Source organism: Lissotriton vulgaris, chromosome 3_1 (assembly GCF_964263255.1).
Source record: "Lissotriton vulgaris chromosome 3_1, aLisVul1.2, whole genome shotgun sequence".
In the NCBI taxonomy this organism is placed as follows: domain Eukaryota; kingdom Metazoa; phylum Chordata; class Amphibia; order Caudata; family Salamandridae; genus Lissotriton; species Lissotriton vulgaris.
The window spans coordinates 1,516,930,889-1,516,953,244 of record NC_141689.1 but is presented as its reverse complement, the minus strand read 5'-3'; the positions used below and the strand labels follow the sequence as shown (position 1 = coordinate 1,516,953,244).

The following is a 22,356-nucleotide window of genomic DNA, read 5'->3' as shown; positions in this document are numbered from 1 at the left end:
CCTGGAAGAGAAGGATCAGTTACTTACCTGTAACCCTAGCTCTCTTCCAGGGGTATCCTCATCAAAGTCATAAGCAACCCACCCACCTCCCCGGGCAAGTGAGCATGAGATATACATCTGTTTCTAAAATGGTCTGCGGTTATCCGCAAAGAGCAACTGACCTGTCACCCCTGAGGTATGATGGGAGCTAGGGGTCATGGCTGCCTTAAAGGCACGGTGCCAGATTATTGTTACTGTTTATGTGGGTTAGCTTTTCAGCTTTCTACACGGATGTTTCCTCTACAATGCAGCATGTGTGCTGACAATGCTTTCATTTTCCTTGCAGGATTACCTTTTTTCTGCTGTATAAAAAAGCAGTTTTCAAAGGCTTTCTTTCTCCCTGCTTTATTGGAATGTATTTATGTGCAAAATCTTCTATTACAGCATTGTTCAGCATTTCCAGAAAGGTCTGCATTGTATGTGTTTATATATGTATATATACATATATGTAGAGCTACTTATATATGATATATGTTTTCCGGGGTCCCGCACATGGGCGGGAATATTCATGTGCTAATGACTTTGATGAGGATACCCCTGGAAGAGAACTAGGATTACAGGTAAGTAACTAATCCTTACCTTCACATCGAATGTTGAGCAGTCACAAATCACTGCGCATTTCACAAAGTGCTTTTTCTGTTTATTCAAAAGAATGATTTTTTTTATTGATGCAAGGTTTTTATAGTGTGCCTTTGTGTTGCCATGATCATTTAAAATTCTTACTAATATTAACCTCTACTAGTCAACCCGCAAATCAAGTTACTATGCGTGTTAAAATAGCCTGCTAATGTCGACAAACAACTTTAAGTAAAGCTTTTAGAACTTTTAACTGCCAATAAATACTTGTTTTCTTCTTAATTTGCAGATTGCTATGGGGAGAAATAAGTATGAGTACGTTGATGCAAAGGATGAATCGAGTTCCAATTGGATGCGGTAAACATTATAGTCATTTTCCCACTTTCTTTTTGTCCCTTATTGCAATATTAATGCATATAGAGAAACTCTGAGTTCTGGTAACTTAGTTTTTTCTAAATAAATGCTTTGCGCTAATGAAAAATCAAAAACTAGCTAACGTAGCAGTTGTAGGCCTAGTACTCCATGTTGATTGTGACGTTTGCTGTCAATGTTCTATCACGTGGACAAACTCATGTTTGCATGTCGGTAAAATAATGGTGAATTTATTTTCACAGCCAAGACAACCACCTTCATAAGGGTATTAACATTAGACCAGTGAATAATAATTTCATTACAAGACCGGAGGCTACCATTATGCATGTAACTTTTAATGCAGACCCAAGTAGCCGCATACATCACAAAGCAAGTTCCATATTAAAACGTTAGAAAATAAATAAAGGGCATGAGCACTAGGCAATCAGCCTCTTTTAAATGTGGCTCCAAGCAGATAAGTTCACTACGTCTCTTATTACTTTACTTGTCTCACTGTTTGATATATTCATTTTCTATATATTTACTGTTATATGCTGATCATATCACCAATGTACTACTGTCATTACTGCCTGTATTAGTCTTACGATTTGTATTTGTATTTGTACTTTACTCGATTTTCTATTACCATCGTTGGTTTCGGATAATTCCCTCACCCCCCTTTTCAGCCGTCTTCTTCCGCTCTCCAATTTACGGAGACCGGCGTAGATTCTAATCCCAACCCGCCCTCCCTACCCTCGTTTGTTTTGGTGCCAAATTATTTAGTAATCGGGGAGAGGATCGCAGCTCATAGGCTTCTCTCCCCCGTGCTCTCATTCACTTTAGGAGTATTATTTGGAAAAAATAAGCGCTTACCGGCTTGATGCTCCCATTCCTCTGGGACATCTCAAGCGAGCGCCGTTAGAGGAATTCACCCTGGCAACGCCCGCGCCACGTATGCATGTTGCCAAGGAACTTTGCTCTACCGCGCAGAAACCAAGCCAGCTGATCAGACACTCGAGCTGAGTTTTCAGTTGCTTGCGTCTTGGATCAGCTGGCGATTTCGGAGCTCGGCTCTCTTTTTCCCAAATATTCATTTCACTGCACGTTTTAAGGACGATCTTATGATTTATAATTAACCTCTCTCTCCCCATTTCTTGTCAGTTCTTCCTTGGCAAGAGTTTTATTTATCTCAAATCGAATATTACTTAGCTGATTTTGCCAATTTTCAAATCAAATCTTAGTTTCCTGATTTGGCTAATTTATTCATCCCTCTTTACAAACAAAAAAATATATATATAATAATTAATATAAAATATATTAAAAAAAGGGGATATACATATATCTATATATATATATATATATATATATATATATATATATATATATATATATATATATATATATATATATATATATATAAAAATATATATATATATTACCTACTGGCTATCGCCAGTAGGTATATATAGTTAGGATTTATTCCCTATGGGATTTTTGAAAATTCTATGTCTAATAACTTTGGCGTTTGTGGACGGAATCGGCTGAAATTTTCAGGAAAATGGCACATTTTGTTTCTGAGCAGCCCTTGAAAATTTGGGGGGGTTTTGTTGAGGGGGGGCCGAGAAAAAAGGGGGGCCCCAAAACGCGTTTTTCCCATGTTAATTTCCATAGGGCGGTTGGACTCACTTTTAGCTCGAACGGCTGAATGGATTTGCACGAAACTTGGCAAAATTGTAGGGACTGTTAGCCCGATGTGCCTTTGCTAGGTCTCAATATATGTGCTCCAGTAGTTGAGAAATTAACGTTCAAAACAAGATATATATCTGTAACAGCGCTCCGGGCTGCGCTCCGGTCCGCTTACTTTTCGCGAAACGGAACTTTGCGTGCAGAAAGCTGATTGGCTCTTCGGTGTCTGTCAACATTCTAAACAGTCCGGAGCGGCCGCCATCTTATCTCTCGGTAGGATTGAGAGAGAAGAAGAGGTGAAAAACGAAGGGGGAATTTAATGAAAGGGGGCAAGGTATACCCCTCTTGACCCCCTAGGAATGTTGTTGGGGTTATTAAAGGGTCCCGTGGGGAAATTAAAAAAAAAATGATTTTTCACGGTAGAAGCGCTTCACGGGCCGCGAACTGGGCCGCAAACTGGTAGCGAAACGGGAATTCGCCATTTTGTGCTTCGTTTCAATTAAATTACTAGGTATAAGGGGGTGCGGGAGACGTATCCTAATCCCCTATGTTTCCTGAGGGTGGATTCGAAGGAAATCAGGAAGTGTTGACCACCAATTTGTCAGTGCGATAAAATATTTTGTTATAAATGAATCCTTATTGATAAACATTGTCTGCGCCATTTTGCCTTTTTTCCAATGCCACAATTTTGACAGTCACTAACCCATGCACTCAGTGAGACACATTTAATCACTCACTCATACAGTCAGTCATGCACCTACTAAATCCTTCATCCAGACACTTATACATCCACTCATTCTTCAATATGTAAGACATATTTTAACTTTACAGAAACATACAGTCACTGGATGTTGTCATCAGTGATGTCATCAGTGATGTCACTGACCATGTCATGAATGATGTAATATGTGACATCATCAGCAGTGGATTGCGGGTGCGCGATATATAGTTAGCGCATCTAACTATATATGGAATTTCAATGGTTTTATGCGAGTAAAATAAGGTTTTGTAAATGCAAATCCCTAACTATATATGGCCTAAAACTAATGGTTTTTTCATTGAATTTTCAAGGTTTTGTAAATGCAAATTCCTAACTATATATCGACTATAACCTATGGTTTTTTCTGTGAATATATATATATATATATATATATATATATATATATATAAATATATATCAGAAATAATACAAATAAATAAATAATTATATATTTATATTTTTATATCTACCGCCTGTATAATGTCTGATACAGACTCAGACAAAGGTAATACTCCCCTACCTAATATAGAGGATGAGGCAATTAAATCTATGATTCACAGGTAAATGAGATCATGCATGTTCGTCAAAAAGATAATTTCCCTCGGAAGAGGATGACGCTACACAGTTTCATGATAACCCTACAGGTGATGACGAAGTGATTGAAATAAGGGGTAAAAAAACAAGAAAGAGAAATAACACAGATTATACCCCTAAGAGCACTGTAACAGGTCATACTACCTCAAGCTTCATGGGAGAGCCTCACTCCTCAGATGCTTCGGGTGTCCTTAGCGGCACAACATTTAAAGGTGTCCCCCGCGGCACAACATTTAAAGGTGTCCCTCGCAGCACAAACTATCCAAGTGCTCATGACGACGATCTTGAATTCTTTCATGATGACAACGATCATTATGATAAAAGCTCTGAATTCCCTGATGAATATATTCCCGACCTGGACGAAGATAACCAGGAATTTGACTCTCAATCCTTTGATGATAATATCCCTTCCTCTTCGAAAGATAGCATCATAGATCCTCTAGGTGAAGAGATATTTTCCCCTTTTAACATCAAACATCCCCGGAGCTTTGATTGGGTTCCCCATGATCAAGTCTCGAAATGTATTGCTAAATGGATAAGGAATCCTCTAGAGTGAGAGACACGTAATCTTTTGAGAGCGGAACGTTCAAGACCATCTATCGAAGGAAAGATCTGCCAAACGACTGACCTTGATCCCGAGCTCATAAAATACCTTTTCAAACTTGGTAGTGATCCTAGAAAGGGTATGGAGAGGGCTCTTAAAATTTGCCAAGACCGACTCCTTGATGCTTTAGGCCCCTTAGCTAAAATCATTGACGCGGCAGAAGATAGCTATAGGAATGGATCTCCTTTGGACACCGACCTAATCCGTGGTTGGAGTCAAAGAGCATTAGTGCTGTTAGGTAATGCCAACGCCAGTCTTAATTCCGAAAGGAGAAGGGTTGTCCTTACTAAAATAAGCCCTAAATTGTGTGATCTAGCCGACAAGGACCCTTCTCTCAACCCGGAAGGTTTACTTTTCGACAAAGACCTAATCAAAACCCTGAGCAAATACGTGTCCACCTTTACTGCCCTGGACAAAGCACATCAGAATATGAGAAGGGTCTTCAACACCAACAACCTTTTTGCCAGGCCCGAAAGAAGGGGCCAATCTTTCGGCCGATTCAATTGCAGGCCCTACTCGAGGTCAAGAGGTTACTGTGGAAGAGGCTACCAATCCTCAAATCAAGCACAATTCTACACTCCAAGAGGTAGAGGCTTCCGTCGACGTCGAGACACTCTTCACCACCCTCGAGGGGGTCAGCGTTGAGAGTAACGATGGCTAACATGCCGCCTCCGTCAAGCGTGCCTCCATTGCGAGGATCATCGCGATCCCACCACTTGACGTCGAGAAGATCGACATTGACACAGCGGCATGAAGAGTTGCCTTCTACACAACGTTGTGAAAGATCGCTGTCGACTCGGCGCCATAGCAGATCGATGTCGAGGTCTCCGAATCGATGCCGAAGGTCGACGTCGAGATCAACTCATCACCAAAGGCGATCGACGTCAAGACCATCGAGACCTCACTCAACGCCGATGGTGACTCAGACCTCATCGACGTCGAAGCACTCGACGTCGAGAGAAGAGGTCACAGGAATTGCGGAGTCCCCGCGGCAGTCAGATCCCGGGTCCAGATCATCTTCAGGAGACCGGTCATAGTCTCCAGGAATGCACATTGTGGAGATCTCAACAGAATCATACCCCAAACCTGTGGAGGGGAGGTCCCGCAGTTTGTCACCTCGCCGTCCTCTAGGTGCTGTGTCAGGTGGCTGCAGTAGTCCGGACTCAGATTACTCCCGCAGGTATTCACCATCTAGGCCTACTCCTTGGACAAGCAGTCCGGCTGGACCTTCAAAGTCTCCTCCTAGGAGACCAAGATCGCCTCCCAGGCCAAGATCACCTCCCAGACCAAGGGCGCCTTCCAGACCAAGATCGCCTTCTACACCTCCGTCTAGGTCCAGGGGTCGTCACAGCCGTCATCACGACAGGCCCCATAAGAGGAGGCGCACAAGATTACCTACATGCTCTTTCTCTACAAGATCGACGGTCCGGACTACTCTATGACCTTCTCCTCAACGCCTCCATCACGGGTGTCACCCATAGATGACATCTCGACCTTCACAGATGTTCTGGGTAGGGATGCAAGGAAACCCAACATCACTTTAAATACCCCGATGGTTCCCACGTCTGTTATCTTTGACATCCTGCATCACCGGACAGCTCCTAGACCGCTGCTACCACTGGTGCCTGGATTCCTGGAACCGGCTATGGCCACCTTCCTCACCCCTGCGACGGTGGGTTCTGTGCCATCCAGAATCGCCCAAAAATACAAGGCTCCAGCAGAGGACCCATTGTTTCTTAGGGCTGACCCACCAGCGGACTCAGTCATTGTGGCAGCAGCCATGAAGTCCCACTCCGCTTCTACCTCATCCTCTGTGCCTCCGGAGAAGGATAGCAAACAGATGGACTCATATGCGAGGAAGATGTTCAACACTTAAGCGTCATCAATGAAGGTTGCGAGTGCCTCTGCCCTTCTCGGAGGATACGACAGATCTCTTTGGGACTCCCTCACACGTTTCACCGAGAAGCTTCTCAAAGAAGACTGGCAGGATTTCACTGAAATTCTACAGGAAGGATGGCTAGTAGCCAATCAAGTAATAAGTGCTGCAGTGGATGCTTCAGATCTCGCCGCTCATGGGTACTCCCATGGGGTCTGTTCAAGACGCTCGGCCTGGCTGCGCCTCACAGGCCTCAAGCCTGATGCCCAGAAGAAAATGCTGAACCTCCCATTCAATGGCTCATCTCTGTTTGGGGCTCAGGCTGATGACGAGATGAACAAAATGAAGGCTGAGATGGACACTGTCAAGGCTGTTAGTCTGGAGAAGGGCAAGGAGTTCAAGAAACGTTTCCGTCAGGGCGAAAAACTTTTGTTCCAACAGAGGGTTCAAATGCCTCTATGGTCCGCTCAGAACCAACAAAGATCCCAGTTCCAACAAAGACGCCCTGGGAGGGGTAGAGGCAATAACAAGCAACAGTCCACCTATAAGCAGCCTCCCAAGCCTTGAGTCGTTGCTTCCTCCCCAACCACTCGCCACTCCGGTGGGAGGGAGTGTAGCTTGTCACCTGGAAGAGTGGAAGACCATAACAAGAGACAAATGGGTGCTGAAAACTGTACAGCATGGTTACTTGCTGAGGATCAAGTCTCCTCCTCCGCAAGTGCCCCCGCAATTCAAGCGCCTTCGTCAAATCCAAAGTCAGCTTTTGAAAGACGAATTTTCTACCCTTTTTGCAAAGAGGGCCATAGAGGAGGTCCCTTCCATAGGAAGAAATCAGGGAGTTTACTCCCTCTACTTTCTAGTCCAAAAGCGGGGAGTAGCCAAAGAGTACAGACCTATCCTCGACCTGCGCCTGCTGAACAGGTTTATCAGAAAGGAGACATTTCGTATGCTAGCCCTGCACCAGATCTTTCCGCACCTTCACCAGGGAGACTGGATGTGTTCCATCGACCTGCAGGATGCTTACTTTCATATACTTGTCTCAGGAAAGCATTGCACATTTCTCAGGTTTCAAATAGCCCATCACCACTATCAGTATCAGGGGCTTCTGTTCGGCCTCAAATCCGCCCCACGGACATTCTCCAAGTGCATGGCGGTGGTGGCTGCCTTCATCCGCAGGCGGAACATTTTCGTCTAACCCTACCTAGACGACTGGCTCCTAAAAAGCACCACACCTGTTCTGCTTCAGAGCCATCTCTCTTACTGTCTCAACCTGATGCATTCTTTGGGGTTGCAAGTCAACTACAAGAAGTCGGTCCTCAACGAATACACTATCTGGACACCTCCCTGGACTCCACAGAGGCAAGCGTGTGTCCTTCGGAGGAGAGGTTGTCATCAATGCTTCTGAAGTGCCGCACCCTGCTCGACACCCAAAGTCCTACAGCCAGGCGAGTGTCGTCACTACTGGGATCGATGGCCTCGTGCATCTACATTGTGCCCAATGCACGCCTTCACATGAGGCCTCTGCAGCAGGCACTCGAGGACAATGGTCTCAGAGGTCAGGCCACTTGGATGATAGTGTTTCTCTCCATCAAGTTGCCAGAGATTCCATCAGATGATGGATGAAACGTTCTCACCTGCTGCAAGGAGTCCCGCTTCATCAGTCGCCTCCATCGCAGACAGTGGTCACGGATGCCTCAATGCACGGCTGGGGTGCTCACATGGACCAGCTTCAGGTTCAAGGTCTCTGGTCCGAGACAGAAAGAAAGTATCATATCAACTTCTTGGAGCTCAGGGCTGTCTATCTGGCGCTCAAGTCCTTGTACCCATCTCTGCACTCCAGCTACATTCAAGTTCAGACAGACAACACAACAACGATGTTCTATTTCAACAAACAAGGCGGCACCAAGTCACGAGTTCTGTCTCTGGAAGCTCAATCCATTTGGCGGTGGCTTCAGGCGATAGGTCTCTCCATTGTTGCAGTTCACCTTTCAGGAATCCTGAATGTTCAGGTGGACGGCCTAAGCAAAGACTTCGTAGAAGGGCACGACTGTGTGCTCAACGAAGACGTCGCTCAGGAGGTGTTTTAGCAATGGGGAGTGCCAGACATAGATCTGTTCGCAGACGCGGCAAACGCGAAATGCCCTGTCTTCGCGTCCAGATTCCCCCAGCAGGGATCACGGGGAATGCACTTTTGATCAGCTGGTCTCAGACATTGCTGTATGCTTTTCCTCCACTGCCTCTGATCCCGGCGGTGATACAGAAATTCTACAGCACCGACACCAGTATGATCCTGATAGCGCTGATGTGGCCCCGCCAGTGGTGGTACCCGGATCTCCTCCAGCTGTCAGAGGTTCCTCACCGGAAGTTGCCCTGCCACCCAGACTTGCTGACCAAGGACGAGGGGAAGGTGTTTCACCCCAACCTCCCTTCCCTACGATTGACTGCATGGCTCCTGAGGTCATCCAGTACGGGCACCTAGACCTCTCGGCTGACTGTATGAACATCCTTAGAGAAGCGAAGAGGCACTCCACCAGAAAGTCTTATGCTTTCAAGTGGAAAAGATTCTACATTTGGTGTATGGACAATGGTCTTGATCGGTTCAAGGTCAGGAACAGGTGATTCTCCCATACTTATTGCACTTGGCAAGGTCAGGCCTGAAGTACCCCTCCATCAGGGTTCACTTAGCGGCTATCACAGCCTATAGGAAGTCTCCTTCCTAGACCTCCTTCTTCCTCATGCCTGTGGTCAAAGATTTCTTAGAGGAGCTTAAGAAAGGGTTTCCACCAGTGAGGTCCCCCTCTCCTCCCTGGGAGCATAACATCGTACTTACCAAGTTGATGGGTGCTCCTTTCGAGCCTATTCATAAAGCATCTTTGCAGCACTTGACCTGGAAAGCTACCTTTGTGGTAGCCATCACCTCAGCCCGCAGGTTGAGTGAGATCCAGGCCCTGGGTTGGAAGGAACCTTACACAGTATTTCATGCCAATAGAGTGGTGATGAGAACACATCCAGGCTTCCTGCCCAAGGTGGTCTCGGATTTCCATATCAATCAGATCATCACTCTGCCTAGTTTCTTCCCTCAACCAACCACTCCCCCCGAGAGGTCTTTACACTCCCTTGATCTCAGGAGGGTTTTGAAATTTTGCAAGGCTAAAACTCTTCCACTTAGGAAGTCTGACCGGCTCTTTGTTAATTATGGTACAACTGATACCGCTCTGTCAACATCAAAAAGGTCTATCTCGAGATGGATCATCTCCTGTATAGCGCTATCTTACCAATTAGCTAATAAAGCTTTACAGGGCAAACTGCGTGCACATTCCACTAGAGGGAAAGTTTCTACAACAGCTCTCCTTTCAATCAATCAATCAATCAAACAATTTGTAAAGCGCGCTACTCACCCAGTGGGTCTCAAGGCGCTGGGGGGGGGGGGTCCGTTATTGCTCTAAAAGCCAGGTCTTGAGTTGCTTCCTGAATGAGAGGTGGTCCTGGGTCAGCCGTAGGTGGGTGGGGAGAGAGTTCCATGTCTTGGCCACCAGGTAGGAGAAGGATCTTCCTCCAGCGATGGCTCTGCGAATGCGTGGTACAGCGGCGGGGGCCAGGCTGGCCGATCGTAGCTGGCAGGTGGGGGTGTAGAAGGTGAGGCGGCTGTTGAGGTACTTCGGGCCCATGTCGTGGAGAGCCTTGTGTGCGTGGGTGAGGAGTCTGAACGTGATCCTCTTGTTAACGGGGAGCCAGTGCAGGTCTCTCAGGTGGGTCGAGATGTGGCTGTGGTGAGGGATATCCAGGATGAGTCGTGCGGAGGCGTTCTGTATGCGCTGGAGTCTTTTCTGTAGTTTGGCCGTGGTTCCCGCGTAGAGGGTGTTGCCGTAGTCCAATCGGCTGCTGACGAGTGCCTGGGTGACTGTCTTCCTGGTTTCGGTGGGGATCCAGCGGAAGATCTTACGGAGCATGCGCAGGGTGTTGAAGCACGATGATGATACGGCGTTGACGTGTCTGGTCATCGAGAGGGAGGAGTCCAAGATGAAGCCCAGGTTTCGTGCGTGGTCCATTGGCTTGGGGGTGGTGCCCAGGACAGGGGGCCACCAGGAGTCGTCCCAGGCGGAGGGCGATGATCCCAGGATGAGGTCTTCCGTCTTGTCTGAGTTCAGTTTCAGGCGGCTGTTCTTCATCCACTCGGCGACGTCTTTCATCCCTTCGTGAAGGCTGGCTCTGGCGGCGGCGGGGTCGTTGGTGAGGGAGAGGATCAGCTGGGTGTCGTCAGCGTAGGAGATGATGTTGAGGTTGTGTTGGCATGCGATAGCTGCGAGGGGGCTCTTGTAGACGTTGAAGAGGGTGGGGCTGAGTGAGGATCCCTGTGGTACGCCGCAGATGACCTCGGTGGCCTCGGACCTGTAAGGGGGAGGCGGACTCTCTGGGTTCTTCCGGCGAGGAACGAGGTGATCCACTCCAGAGCCTTCCCTTAGATCCCGATGTTGCTGAGGCGCTGTACTAGGGTGCGGTGGCAGACAATGTCGAACGCCGCAGATAGGTCCAGGAGGATGAGGGCCGCTGTTTCCCCGTTGTCGAGCAGGGATCTGATGTCGTCGGTGGCTGCGATGAGGGCGGTCTCGGTGCTGTGGTTGGCTCGGAAGCCGGACTGCGAAGGGTCGAGGGATCCGTTTGTCTCGAGGAAGGCGGCGAGCTGTCTGTTGACGATCTTCTCGATGACTTTGGCAGGAAAAGGGAGGAGCGAGATGGGGCGGAAGTTCTTGAGGTCGGTGGGGTCTGCTGTTGGTTTCTTCAGGAGGGAGCTGAGTACGGCGTGCTTCCAGCTCTCCGGGAAGCTGGCGGTGTTGAAGGAGATGTTGATGATGTCCCGGTCGTTGGGGTGCGATGATGGAGTCGGCCTTGTTGAAGACGTGGTGGGAGAGGGGTCGGTTGGTGATCCGGAGTGGATGGTGTTCATCCTTTGCAACGTTCACATATCTGAGATTTGTAAGGTGGCTACATGACGTTCAGTGCATACCTTTACCCGCCGTTACTGCCTAGATTCAGATGCACATGCCGATGCCCAAGTGGGACAGGCCTCTTTGAGGAATTTGTTTGCATAACTGCATTATAAATGTGATATATTTCATGTTTTTGCTGTGTACTTGATTGCTCGTCTGCGAGACTTTGGGTATGTCCTTGCTAATCTATTCGTAGATTATGACTATTGATGAGTATCCCCTGGATGAGAAGGATTAGTTACTTACCTGTAATCCTAGTTCTCATCCAGGGGTATACTCATCAAAGTCATAAGCGACCCACCCACCTCCTCGGATGAGCATTACTGCAAAGTTATTGTATGTTAATTGTGGATTTACTCAGGTGTTTATGCACCTCCAAAAAGAACTGACCTAACTGCCACATGTGGTGCATCATGGGAGCAGGGGGTCGCGTACAGGTCTTAAAGGCACGGTACCCCCTACTCTAATGCCTTAAAGGCAAGGTGTCAGTTTTCTTTGTTTTCTTTATACTCTACTGCAGTCTACTGGCAAATGCCTGCAATTACAAGTTTCTCTGTGGCAATAAAGCATTGTTGTAGTACAAATGTTTACTGCTCTTTTTCTTCCTTAGCGGTTGGGAGAGTATAGGTGCTACTATACAAACCTATGTAATTTCAGCATTTTGCCATTGTGGAAATATCTTAGGCTGCATGGATATATGTTTTCACATATGCATATATAGGTATATATATATGTATTTTCTATATGCTCTGGGATCCTGCACATGGCGGGGATTATTCATAGATTATGACTTTGATGAGTATACCCCTGGATGAGAACTAGGATTACAGGTAAGTAACTAATCCTTCCGGTTGAGGGCCGAGTGGGCACCTATGGTTCCCCCCTTTGATCCCTGCACCACATGGCAGGCACCTTGAGGTGTGTACACAAAAAGGCTACTGAAATGCTTTTTCAATGCCTGGAGGGTTGAGAGGATTCTGGGTCGGAGGAACACATCCCACGCTCAATCATAAAGCCATGACAAATGACTCCAACTGACCACGTGGTGGTCAATCAAGATGCACTTAAATGGGTGGACATGAAGAATGAAGTGTGAGGAAAGGTGTGTCACTTCACCGTCAGGTGAGCAAGGAAGCAATTCCTTTTTGTTTAGTTACCCTCACACACCCTAGTGGTGTCATGCTTCATCATCGGGTCACCCCGATGCCTAAAAGTCGGGGTGGGCTCGGCCACAGTGTTGGGAGCTCTTTGAAGTAATAGAAGACCAGGGGGACAAAATAAAGATAAAACCCTCAGACAGATCCCCAGTTTCCCTTTATTAATGGGTCTGTCAGGGTTATTAAAAACTCTTAAAAAACGGGTTGAAATAGGAGTATTATGGTCCTAAGACCCTAGTGCCAACATGTTTCAGTCCATTAGAAACTTTCCCTCTAAGTCATTTTTGGAGGGCCAAATGGATTCTACGTGTCTCAACTGAAATTTTCATTTGGAATGCTTTACAGAGAAATGTATATAGCAGCAGAACCAAAATTCGGTAAGGGAGTAACAGCACTCCTGGTCCATAAGTCACGTAAGAGTATGAGCAGGAGTTTGATGTTGAATTCTGCTAGCAGAAGATGGTTTAGACTGAACCTGTTTAGGTTAAATGTATTTAGAGACTGGGACCTGTAGCTTCTTAGTTCAGTTAGTCTTGCTCAGAGATTAAAATTAACCCTTGATCTGCATTCCCGATTACTGACGGCCGTATGGGGTAATGACAGTTGTCCCAGGGTTCTTGCATGCAGACTGTGTGAGTATCATAAGGGAAACGCATTGCATATTTGGCTAGTGTGAAGAAATGTGGACCAAAGAGGTCAATGTTGGGACTTGTAGTTCGGGAGAGAGTGTGGGGTCATGAATTGGTTTCAATTTGAATATATGTACTACGTGACTTGCTTTAATTTGTGGACTTGTAGGGACTGCAGTTGCCATTTTGATACATCTTTCTTTTTAGGTCTGGCGAAAAGCAGCGCATGCGCTGCTCTGCCATGCAGAGGACCTTTTGGAATCGATATGATTTCAGCGTGCACGCGGGGAGACAAACAAGACAAAAGATGTGAACGCGGGGATTGGATGCTTTACTGGCGGCGTGATACACGGGGGACTTTTTTTTCTCGCCTCCGGTAAAGGCAGTCCCCACGTGCACATCTTCTGTCTCTCCCATGACTGGCCGTGCTTGTTATTTACAGCAAAATTCTTGCGTGCTGATTGAAGTCTAAACCGCACTCATGCGCCCCTGCCACCTCATTATGCAAGTAGGCAGCTAAGTTTCCTGAGGTACAGGAGGCCACGTGAATGACAGGGGGGATCCGCTCAAATTACCTGAGGTGAAGCACCCCCAGACACTGATGCTGTCCACGCTGCTTTCTGATTAAAACTATGTAACTATGCCACTTCAAGCCCCGTTACCCAAAATATTTACAAAAATAAAACCTTAACACGCCAAAGTCACCTTTCACTTATAAGTTAATTATCATGCGATGAATTCCATCCGCATAACAGGCACTCTATTCAGCAAATACGGATGCGAGAATACAAATAATTGAGAATATCAAAGAAAATGTTCCTGAAGGCTGCACTACATTTAGAAATTGCAAGTCACAGAGGAGATAAGGCCAATGTGCTAACAAGCGCTTGCAAAATTAATATTAAACGCAAATTGCACACCGACTGGTTTCAGGAGGCTATTTGTGACGCATTACGAATGCAGCAATGATGGCCTCCATGGGAAAGCGACCGCCACCCTGTCAGGAGGATGAAAGGTGGTACAGGGACATACTGCTAGGGTTGAGTGGTCTCTCTGGATAGCATGAGGCTGGCGGGCTTCCCCGACCCCCCTGTAGGTATGGCCAGGGGAAGCAGCGCCTGGGCGGGGGGCTTCTATAACTGACGGGAGAAAAGGAGCTGGGGTTAGGGGCAGGGGAGGGCAGAGGACTTAAGCGAGGAGCATGAAGACATGGATGGGACAGGTAAGAGAAGGGGCAGAGGGAACAAATCAGATACGGAGAGAGTGCCAGTCTGTAATGCAACAGGTTCTCATGTGAAGTGCTCTGATACCTTTGGGTCGAATTCACACTACATAAACTGCAAAAAAAAATGAAAGTCCAAGGATAAATTAATAAGGGCAAGAGACTTTGCATGGATTCATGTTCAATAGGTGAATGCCTCTCATTAGTTCAACAGGTTCTCTTCCAGGGGATCCTCATCAATAGTCCTAAGCACATGAATATTCCCGCCCATGTGCGGGACCCCGAAAACACATACCATACATATGAAAACTATATATATATATATATATAAAAACACACAATGCAGCCTTCCATAGTCATGCTGAACAATGCTGCAAGAGAAGTATTTGAACATAAATACATTCCAATGTAACAGGGAGAAATAAAGCCTCTGGAAACTGCTTTATTATACAGCAGAAAAGGTAATCCTGCAAGGAATAGTGAAAACATTGTCAGTACATAGGCTGCATTGTAGAAAAACATCAGTGTAGAAAGCTGAAAAGCTAACCCACATAAACAGTCACAATAAACTGCCACCTTGCCTTTAAGGCAGCCATGACCCCTAGCTTCCCATCATGCCTCAGGGGTGACAGGCCAGTTGTTCTTTCCAGCTCTTTCGGACAGGACCCTGGTTACTTCCGCTCTCCCTTTTTTCTGATTTTTGTCAGAAAATACTTCTGATCACGATCCAAAAGCCTGCCAGCATTGCCAGCTGCTGTCCAAGAGAACTTTGAAGGACAGAGAGAGGATTCACCTCTATGGGCTGGCTGAGAGGAGAAGATCTTCTTCCAGAGGCAGGTCGCCGTTGAAGAAGAAGAAGGAGAGAGCATCTACAAGTAAGATTCAGTGTGCTCTCCATCGACGGCGCCTCGAATCCCTTCCTCGGCGTTGAAAACATCAACGAGAAGACCATCGACCGCAGGCTCTCTCCATTGAGCTGGGCTCGCCCAACATCGAGACAGGTATCCGTCATCGCCGTCGAGGCGGCGTTTAACGTCGAGACATGCTCCGCCGTCGCAAGGTCACCGGCGATCGGCGTCGAAGCAAAGATCTCTGTTGACGTCAACCAGGTGACTGTCGACGTCGAGTCAAGCTCCTCCTTCGCAAGTTCATCAGCGATCGGCGTCGAAGCACACCTCTCCGTCGACGTCAACCAGGCGACGTTTAACTTCGAGACAGGTATCGTCACCTCCGACGGCGTCGAAGCGACCTTCGGCGTCGAGGTCCAGATCGCCACTGATGTCAAGGCATTCGACGTCGAGTCCAAGAAAGTCAACGTCGAGAGAACGTTCGACGTCAAGGAGGTTTTCTCTGTCGAATCGTTCATCTGGGAGATCACAGGCATGCTCACCCTCAAGAGCAAGGTCTATGGGCTCCAGGCATTCGGCGTCTCTTCACTCAACTTCGAAAGGCATAGAAAGATCGTGGGGGGGGTGTTCAGGATCTAGAGTCTCTCCCATAATGGTGACACAGAATAGATCAACGTCAAGGCATTCGCCAACGATGTTTCATCGCGACGGAGGTCACGCTCAAGAACCCATGGGGCCTCTTCACATTCCATCTGAAGCGCGCCCCAGACAATTGCGTCATCTCGCAGTGCATCTATCCATTCTCAGGAGCCTGCAGGTTCGCCACCGGGAGGTTTTCCAAGAAGGCAAAGATCTCCTTCTATACATCTTTTTCCCAGATGGCTACAACCTCTTCACCATTGGCGGTCAGCATCTGCAGGTTGTACTCAACGAGCTGCGGAATACTCCAGCCCATTGAATAGATCTCCATTGCAGCGCTTAGTGCATGAAGTGGACAAATCACCCACCACTCGCACCAGAGACTACCGGGGCAGATCCCCTGAACGTAGGTCAGCACAGGGGCATCGCAAAAGGCGGCGTACACCGTCTTGGTCGTCATCCTCCATGCACTCATCTAAATGGGATTAATATCCTCCCCTCATGGATAGTCCACCTAGCAGGGTATTACCCATTGACGACCTGAACACTTTCCATGATGTGCTTACCAGGGGGGCACAGAAGTTAGGCATTACCATGTCTACGACTCAGACGACCACATCCATCATCTTTGAGACTCTACATCAAAGATCTGCGACAAGACCGTTGCTCCCCTTGGTATCGGGAGTCATTGAACCAGTAATGGATGTGTTCCTGGCCCCATCCTCTGCGAAAGCAGCTCCAGCATGCATCATGAAGAAATACAAGCCAGCTGCATCAGATCCTCTTTTTCTTAGAGCAGACCCACCACCAGATTCTGTAATTATTGCAGCAGCTAAGAAGATGCACGCAGTTGCATCTTCCTCCTCCGCTCCTCCCGATAAGGAGAGTAGAGCACAAGACTCTTGGACGGAAAGCTTGTGGCTCGGCAGCTTCTTCCTTACAAGCATCTAACGCTGGGGCCCTGTTGGATTGGTATGACAGATCCCTGTGGGACTCGTTGGAACGTTTTAAAGAAAAAATTCCAAAAGAGGACCAGCGGGACTTCTTGGAAATTATCCATGAAGGCGCTCTGGTGTCCAACCAAGTGATAAGCACGGCAGCAGATGGGGTATCTCTGGTGGCTCATTCATATACGCACGGCATATGTGCACATCGTTCCTCCTGGCTATGTCTTACTGCAGTAAAGCCTAATGCACAGCAGCTCAAACTGAACCTCCCTTTTTCTAGAACTTCTCTGTTTGGAGCCCACACAGATGAAGAGATGGCGAGAATGAAGGCCGAACTGGACACCTTAAAGGCGGTGGGCCTAGAGAAGAAAAAGGAGTTCAGGAAGCGGTACAGGCCCTACAAACGAAAGGGTAACCAACAGAGGGTTCAAACCCCTCAATGATCCCAAAACAAGCAGGGTAAATCCCAATACCAGGGCAGACGCTCCTCGAGGGGAAGAGGAGGACACCAGCAGCAATCCTCCTCCACAGCAAAGACTGCAAGAAAGCAATGAGTCATCGCTTCCTCTAGCATCGTTGCGCACTCCAGTGGGAGGAAGTATTACAAACTATGTTCAGGAGTGGCGCAACATAACCAAAGATCAATGGGTGCTAAATATACTAGACAATGGGTACGCACTATGTTTTTGTGCGTCCCCAAGAGACTCTCCTCCGGTAAATTTTTGACTACATCATCTGGACCTCCTGCGTCAGGAAGTGTTGACCCTTCTCTAAGTATGGGCCAAAAATCTGTCCCGCTCGCGAAATTTGCGGATTTTCGCGATCCGCGAATCTCGCGAAATTACCGCAAAATTTTCATAGTCGCTCACTGACGAATTTTTTTTTTTTTTGATGGCCAGCTCATTCAAGGGACCAAAGTTACAGGCACACACGTTGACTGGAGGCAAATCTTCTGTCCCTTTACGCAGCTGCAGTGTGGGAAAAGCACCATACATTTACCCAACGAGGTAGCACTTACTGATTAGCCAGTAGAAAGTACTCCAGTTGAGTAGAGGTATTGCACAAAACGGTGGCATCTTCGTGGATAACTATGCAGGGCAGGATTCATTCTGGCATAAGGCTCCTGTCACAAAAATGAAAACTCAACAGGAAGCACTTACAGTTAAGGCAGGTGCCCGAGTTGAAGCTAACTTTGTAACCATTTTAAAATGGCGCCGGCAAGCTGCCAGAGTTGAAGTTGCTTAGTTGCAACTTCAACTCTGGCAGCTTGCCAGCGCCATTATAAAATGGTTACAAAAGTTAGCTTTAACTCGGGCACCTGCCTTAACTCTGTAAGTGCTTCCTGTGGGCCAAAATTAAACCTCAACAGGAAGCACTTACAGATATAAATAAAGCAGGTGCCAGAGTTGATGCTCAAATTTAGTAACGTTTTAATCAGCCCAAAACATTAGTGAGCACCGTCGAGGCTGGACAAGTGTGCTTTAACCCCATATCTGCCGTCGAAAATTAGCTGTAATACCCGCGGGAGGTCTTTGCATCCCTGAGTTTCTCGAGTGCAATCCCCGTGTAGTTCCTGTGACCAGGAGGCTGCTTTCTCCTCACCTGCTGCCCTGCTCACTCTTTGACCCTTTATACACAAGAGGCATGTTGACACGCATAGAAGCCCCACACTACACACTTGCGGTATCAAACGTCTTCCCGCCCTTTCCCAACTATGATGGACAGCTCACTCAAGGGACCTCAGCGGCTTTTTGCGCGATGGCAAAGTTACAGGCACACATGGTCAGTGAAGACAAATCTTCTGGCCCTTTACGCAGCTGCAGTGTAGGAGAAGCACTTTACATTTACCCAACGAGGTAGCACTTACTGATTAGCCAGTAGTAAGTACTCCAGTTGAGTAGATGCAAATCGCAAAAAAATCAGCGAGTTTGCGGATTTATTTGCGATTTCGTGCGAATTTGTGGCCCGCAGATCAGCAAAATTCGCCCATACTTACCATTCTCAAGAAACAGGCGATAGAAGAGGTTCCTCCAGCGCAGAGAGGGAAAGGGATTTATTTGAGATACTTCCTTGTCCAGAAAAAAAGATCAACCAAACAAGTTCAGACCCATATTAGACCTACGTGTCCTGAACAAATACATCAAAAAAGAAAATTCTGGATGCTATCTCTTCATCAAATTTTTCCACACCTGAAAAAAGGCCATTGGATGTGTTCAATGGACCTTCAAGAAGGGTACTTTCACATTCTGATGACAGCACGTCATCGAAAATTCCTACATTTCATGGTAGGAACGAAACATTTATCCATATACTAGGAGTCAAGAGGGAATTACAGCACTAGGTCGCCCTCCACTCAGTCAATCAAAAATCACAAAAAACCTGGTCCTAAGGGCAATTAATCTTATGGATCTGTGAACATCTATGGATTGCCAAAAGATCATTCCAATCACACCTCTGATTCTAGAGATTGTTACCATGCTCCAGACAATTGCCTAAAATAAAAATAGCCAATCTCTGATGAACATATAACTAGACAACACAGTACAAACATCCACTAGAAGGACAACATTTGAAAAAATGTGTGAATAGCTAGATGACACCTCACGGGCGCACCACCAATGGGACCCCTGGTTGGTACTCACCAGGATGGCCCTGTTCTCATCATCGGTGCCACCTAGCTTAACGTAAACGTGTCCGACACCCAAAGGAAAAGGAGACAGTGAATGGTGCAGTGTACGCAAAAACTTATATGTGACAAGGACTAACAACGTTCAACATATAACACAACGACTACTGTGCATACAAGATACAGAAACCTTTTATTTGCATTCTCTTGTTGCCAACAGTAAACATATATACATAAAAAGGAGTGATGCGAATACTACCTATCGATTCGCACTCAGCTCACAGCCGACATGTTTCATTGCCTTGGTATGAATCAGGCAATTTCTTCAGGGCAAAGATTTTTGAAAAGCCACTGCCAGCGGTACTGTGTTTTACGTGCTGTAAATCAAGGTGGACATATACGTATGAGGGACTGCCTGTAGTTTGACTGTGTAGTTAACACAGCAACAAATTATTGCATTACACCAAAAAATGGACAATAATTACCTAAATGGCGGCTTTAACTTTCATACCGTTACTGCTACGTCTTTATAAAATCATGGACCCACTCCCGATCGGTAAGTATGGTCTTTCCTCCCTTCTATTTTTATCTAATAAAGAAAGGTACAAAGGAGAACGCCACACGGGCGGACATTAGAGGCAGTAATTCTAGTCTCACCGAGTCTGTATTGCAATCCCCAACAGGTCTATCCGTTTTGCAGCGTTTACCAGTGGAGAATAGTCGTTCGGCGTCTTCTCAGCACCGGAACGCCGAGCGAGTGGTGTGTATTCTATTTATTTTCCGGCTTCAACCTAACTCGGATTGTGATTGGCCCGAGCGGTCACATGGCTTGCGTGTCGGTAGACTGTGAGCTTTTCACTAAATTTTACGTTTCCCATATTATTTAGTTTTTAAACACATATCACGTTTCCTGTATAAAAGAGGGTAGGCAGTGCTCAAGCCTGGTATCTAGGCGAGACACAGTCTATGGAAAAACGCCTGGTGACAAAAGAAGCACGCTGGATATACCAGGAACGAAGCAAACAGCAAGGATTAAATGAATTATTGGAATGGAACAAGTTACACTGAAATATCTGTATAGGTGTCCCTTGGCTCAGCAATCTAAGGTCTGATACATAAACACATAACATGAAATGTGACAGGATGATGTTTCCTTTTCGCCTAGGAGTTTGAACTGTGCCACGCGAACCAATATTCCTTACCCTCCTTATAAACCGTGGTTTAGCGTTAAAAAACTTGAAAGATCTCAACTGCACTGTGTTGTAATGAGGTATGTTAAATAAAACCGAAATAACATCATTTACCTTGTGAACACGTTCACCTACTGAGTCCCTTTGAAATATGAAATATATAACGGCTGGGTCCAGAATGTAAAATCCCCTACATTAAAAAAGTGGACACTAGATATTTTATCCATACTTAATATAACAATGTGACTGTTGAAGTTGGATTGAGGCATACAGAGGGAATTCTCGGCTGACCGTTCTAATATGGCCGACCGATTCAACGTAGTACACTCGGTATGCCTGTAATAATTGTAATAATTTTGACCCTTGATACCAGGCTTGAGCACTGCCTACCCTCTTTTATACAGGAAACGTGATATGTGTTTAAAAACTAAATAATATAGGAAACGTAAACTTTAGTGAAAAGCTTACAGTCTACCGACACGCAAGCCATGTGACCGCTCGGGCCAATCACAATCCGAGTTAGGTTGAAGCCGGAAAATAAATAGAATACACACCACTCGCTCGGCGTTCCGGTGCTGAGAAGACGCCGAACGACTATTCTCCACTGGTAAACGCTGCAAACCGGATAGACCTGTTGGGGATTGCAATACAGACTCGGTGAGACTAGAATTACTGCCTCTAATGTCCGCCCGTGTGGCGTTCTCCTTTGTACCTTTCTTTACTAGATAAAAATAGAAGGGAGGAAAGACCATACTTACCGATCGGGAGTGGGTCCATGATTTTATAAAGACGTAGCAGTAACGGTATGAAAGTTAAAGCCGCCATTTAGGTAATTATTGTCCATTTTTTTGTGTAATGCAATAATTTGTTGCTGTGTTAACTACACAGTCAAACTACAGGCAGTCCCTCATACGTATATGTCCACCTTGATTTACAGCACGTAAAACACAGTACCGCTGGCAGTGGCTTTTCAAAAATCTTTGCCCTGAAGAAATTGCCTGATTCATACCAAGGCAATGAAACATGTCGGCTGTGAGCTGAGTGCAAATCGATAGGTAGTATTCGCATCACTCCTTTTTATGTATATATGTTTACTGTTGGCAACAAGAGAATGCAAATAAAAGGTTTCTGTATCTTGTATGCACAGTAGTCGTTGTGTTATATGTTGAACGTTGTTAGTCCTTGTCACATATAAGTTTTTGCGTACACTGCACCATTCACTGTCTCCTTTTCCTTTGGGTGTCGGACACGTTTACGTTAAGCTAGGTGACACCGATGATGAGAACAGGGCCATCCTGGTGAGTACCAACCAGGGGTCCCATTGGTGGTGCGCCCGTGAGGTGTCATCTAGCTATTCACACATTTTTTCAAACGTTGTCCTTCTAGTGGATGTTTGTACTGTGTTGTCTAGTTATATGTTCATCAGAGATTGGCTATTTTTATTTTAGGCAATTGTCTGGAGCATGGTAACAATCTCTAGAATCAGAGGTGTGATTGGAATGATCTTTTGGCAATCCATAGATGTTCACAGATCCATAAGATTAATTCCCCCTAGGACCAGGTTTTTTGTGATTTTTGAGGAACGAAACATTACCAATTCAAAGTCTTACCCTTCGGTCTAAAA

The 22,356-nt window shown here is 46.3% G+C and overlaps 1 protein-coding gene across 1 annotated transcript in view; it reads left to right on the top strand.

Moving 5' to 3' along the window:
- LOC147728108 (histone-lysine N-methyltransferase PRDM7-like) overlaps window positions 1–22,356 on the top strand; it is a 679,729-nt gene that overhangs the window by 380,841 nt on the left and 276,532 nt on the right. Inside the window, exon 3 of the mRNA XM_086963731.1 lies at window positions 905–972. Coding sequence (XP_086819857.1) covers window positions 905–972 — 68 coding nt within the window. The remainder of the gene's footprint in view (window positions 1–904; window positions 973–22,356) is intronic.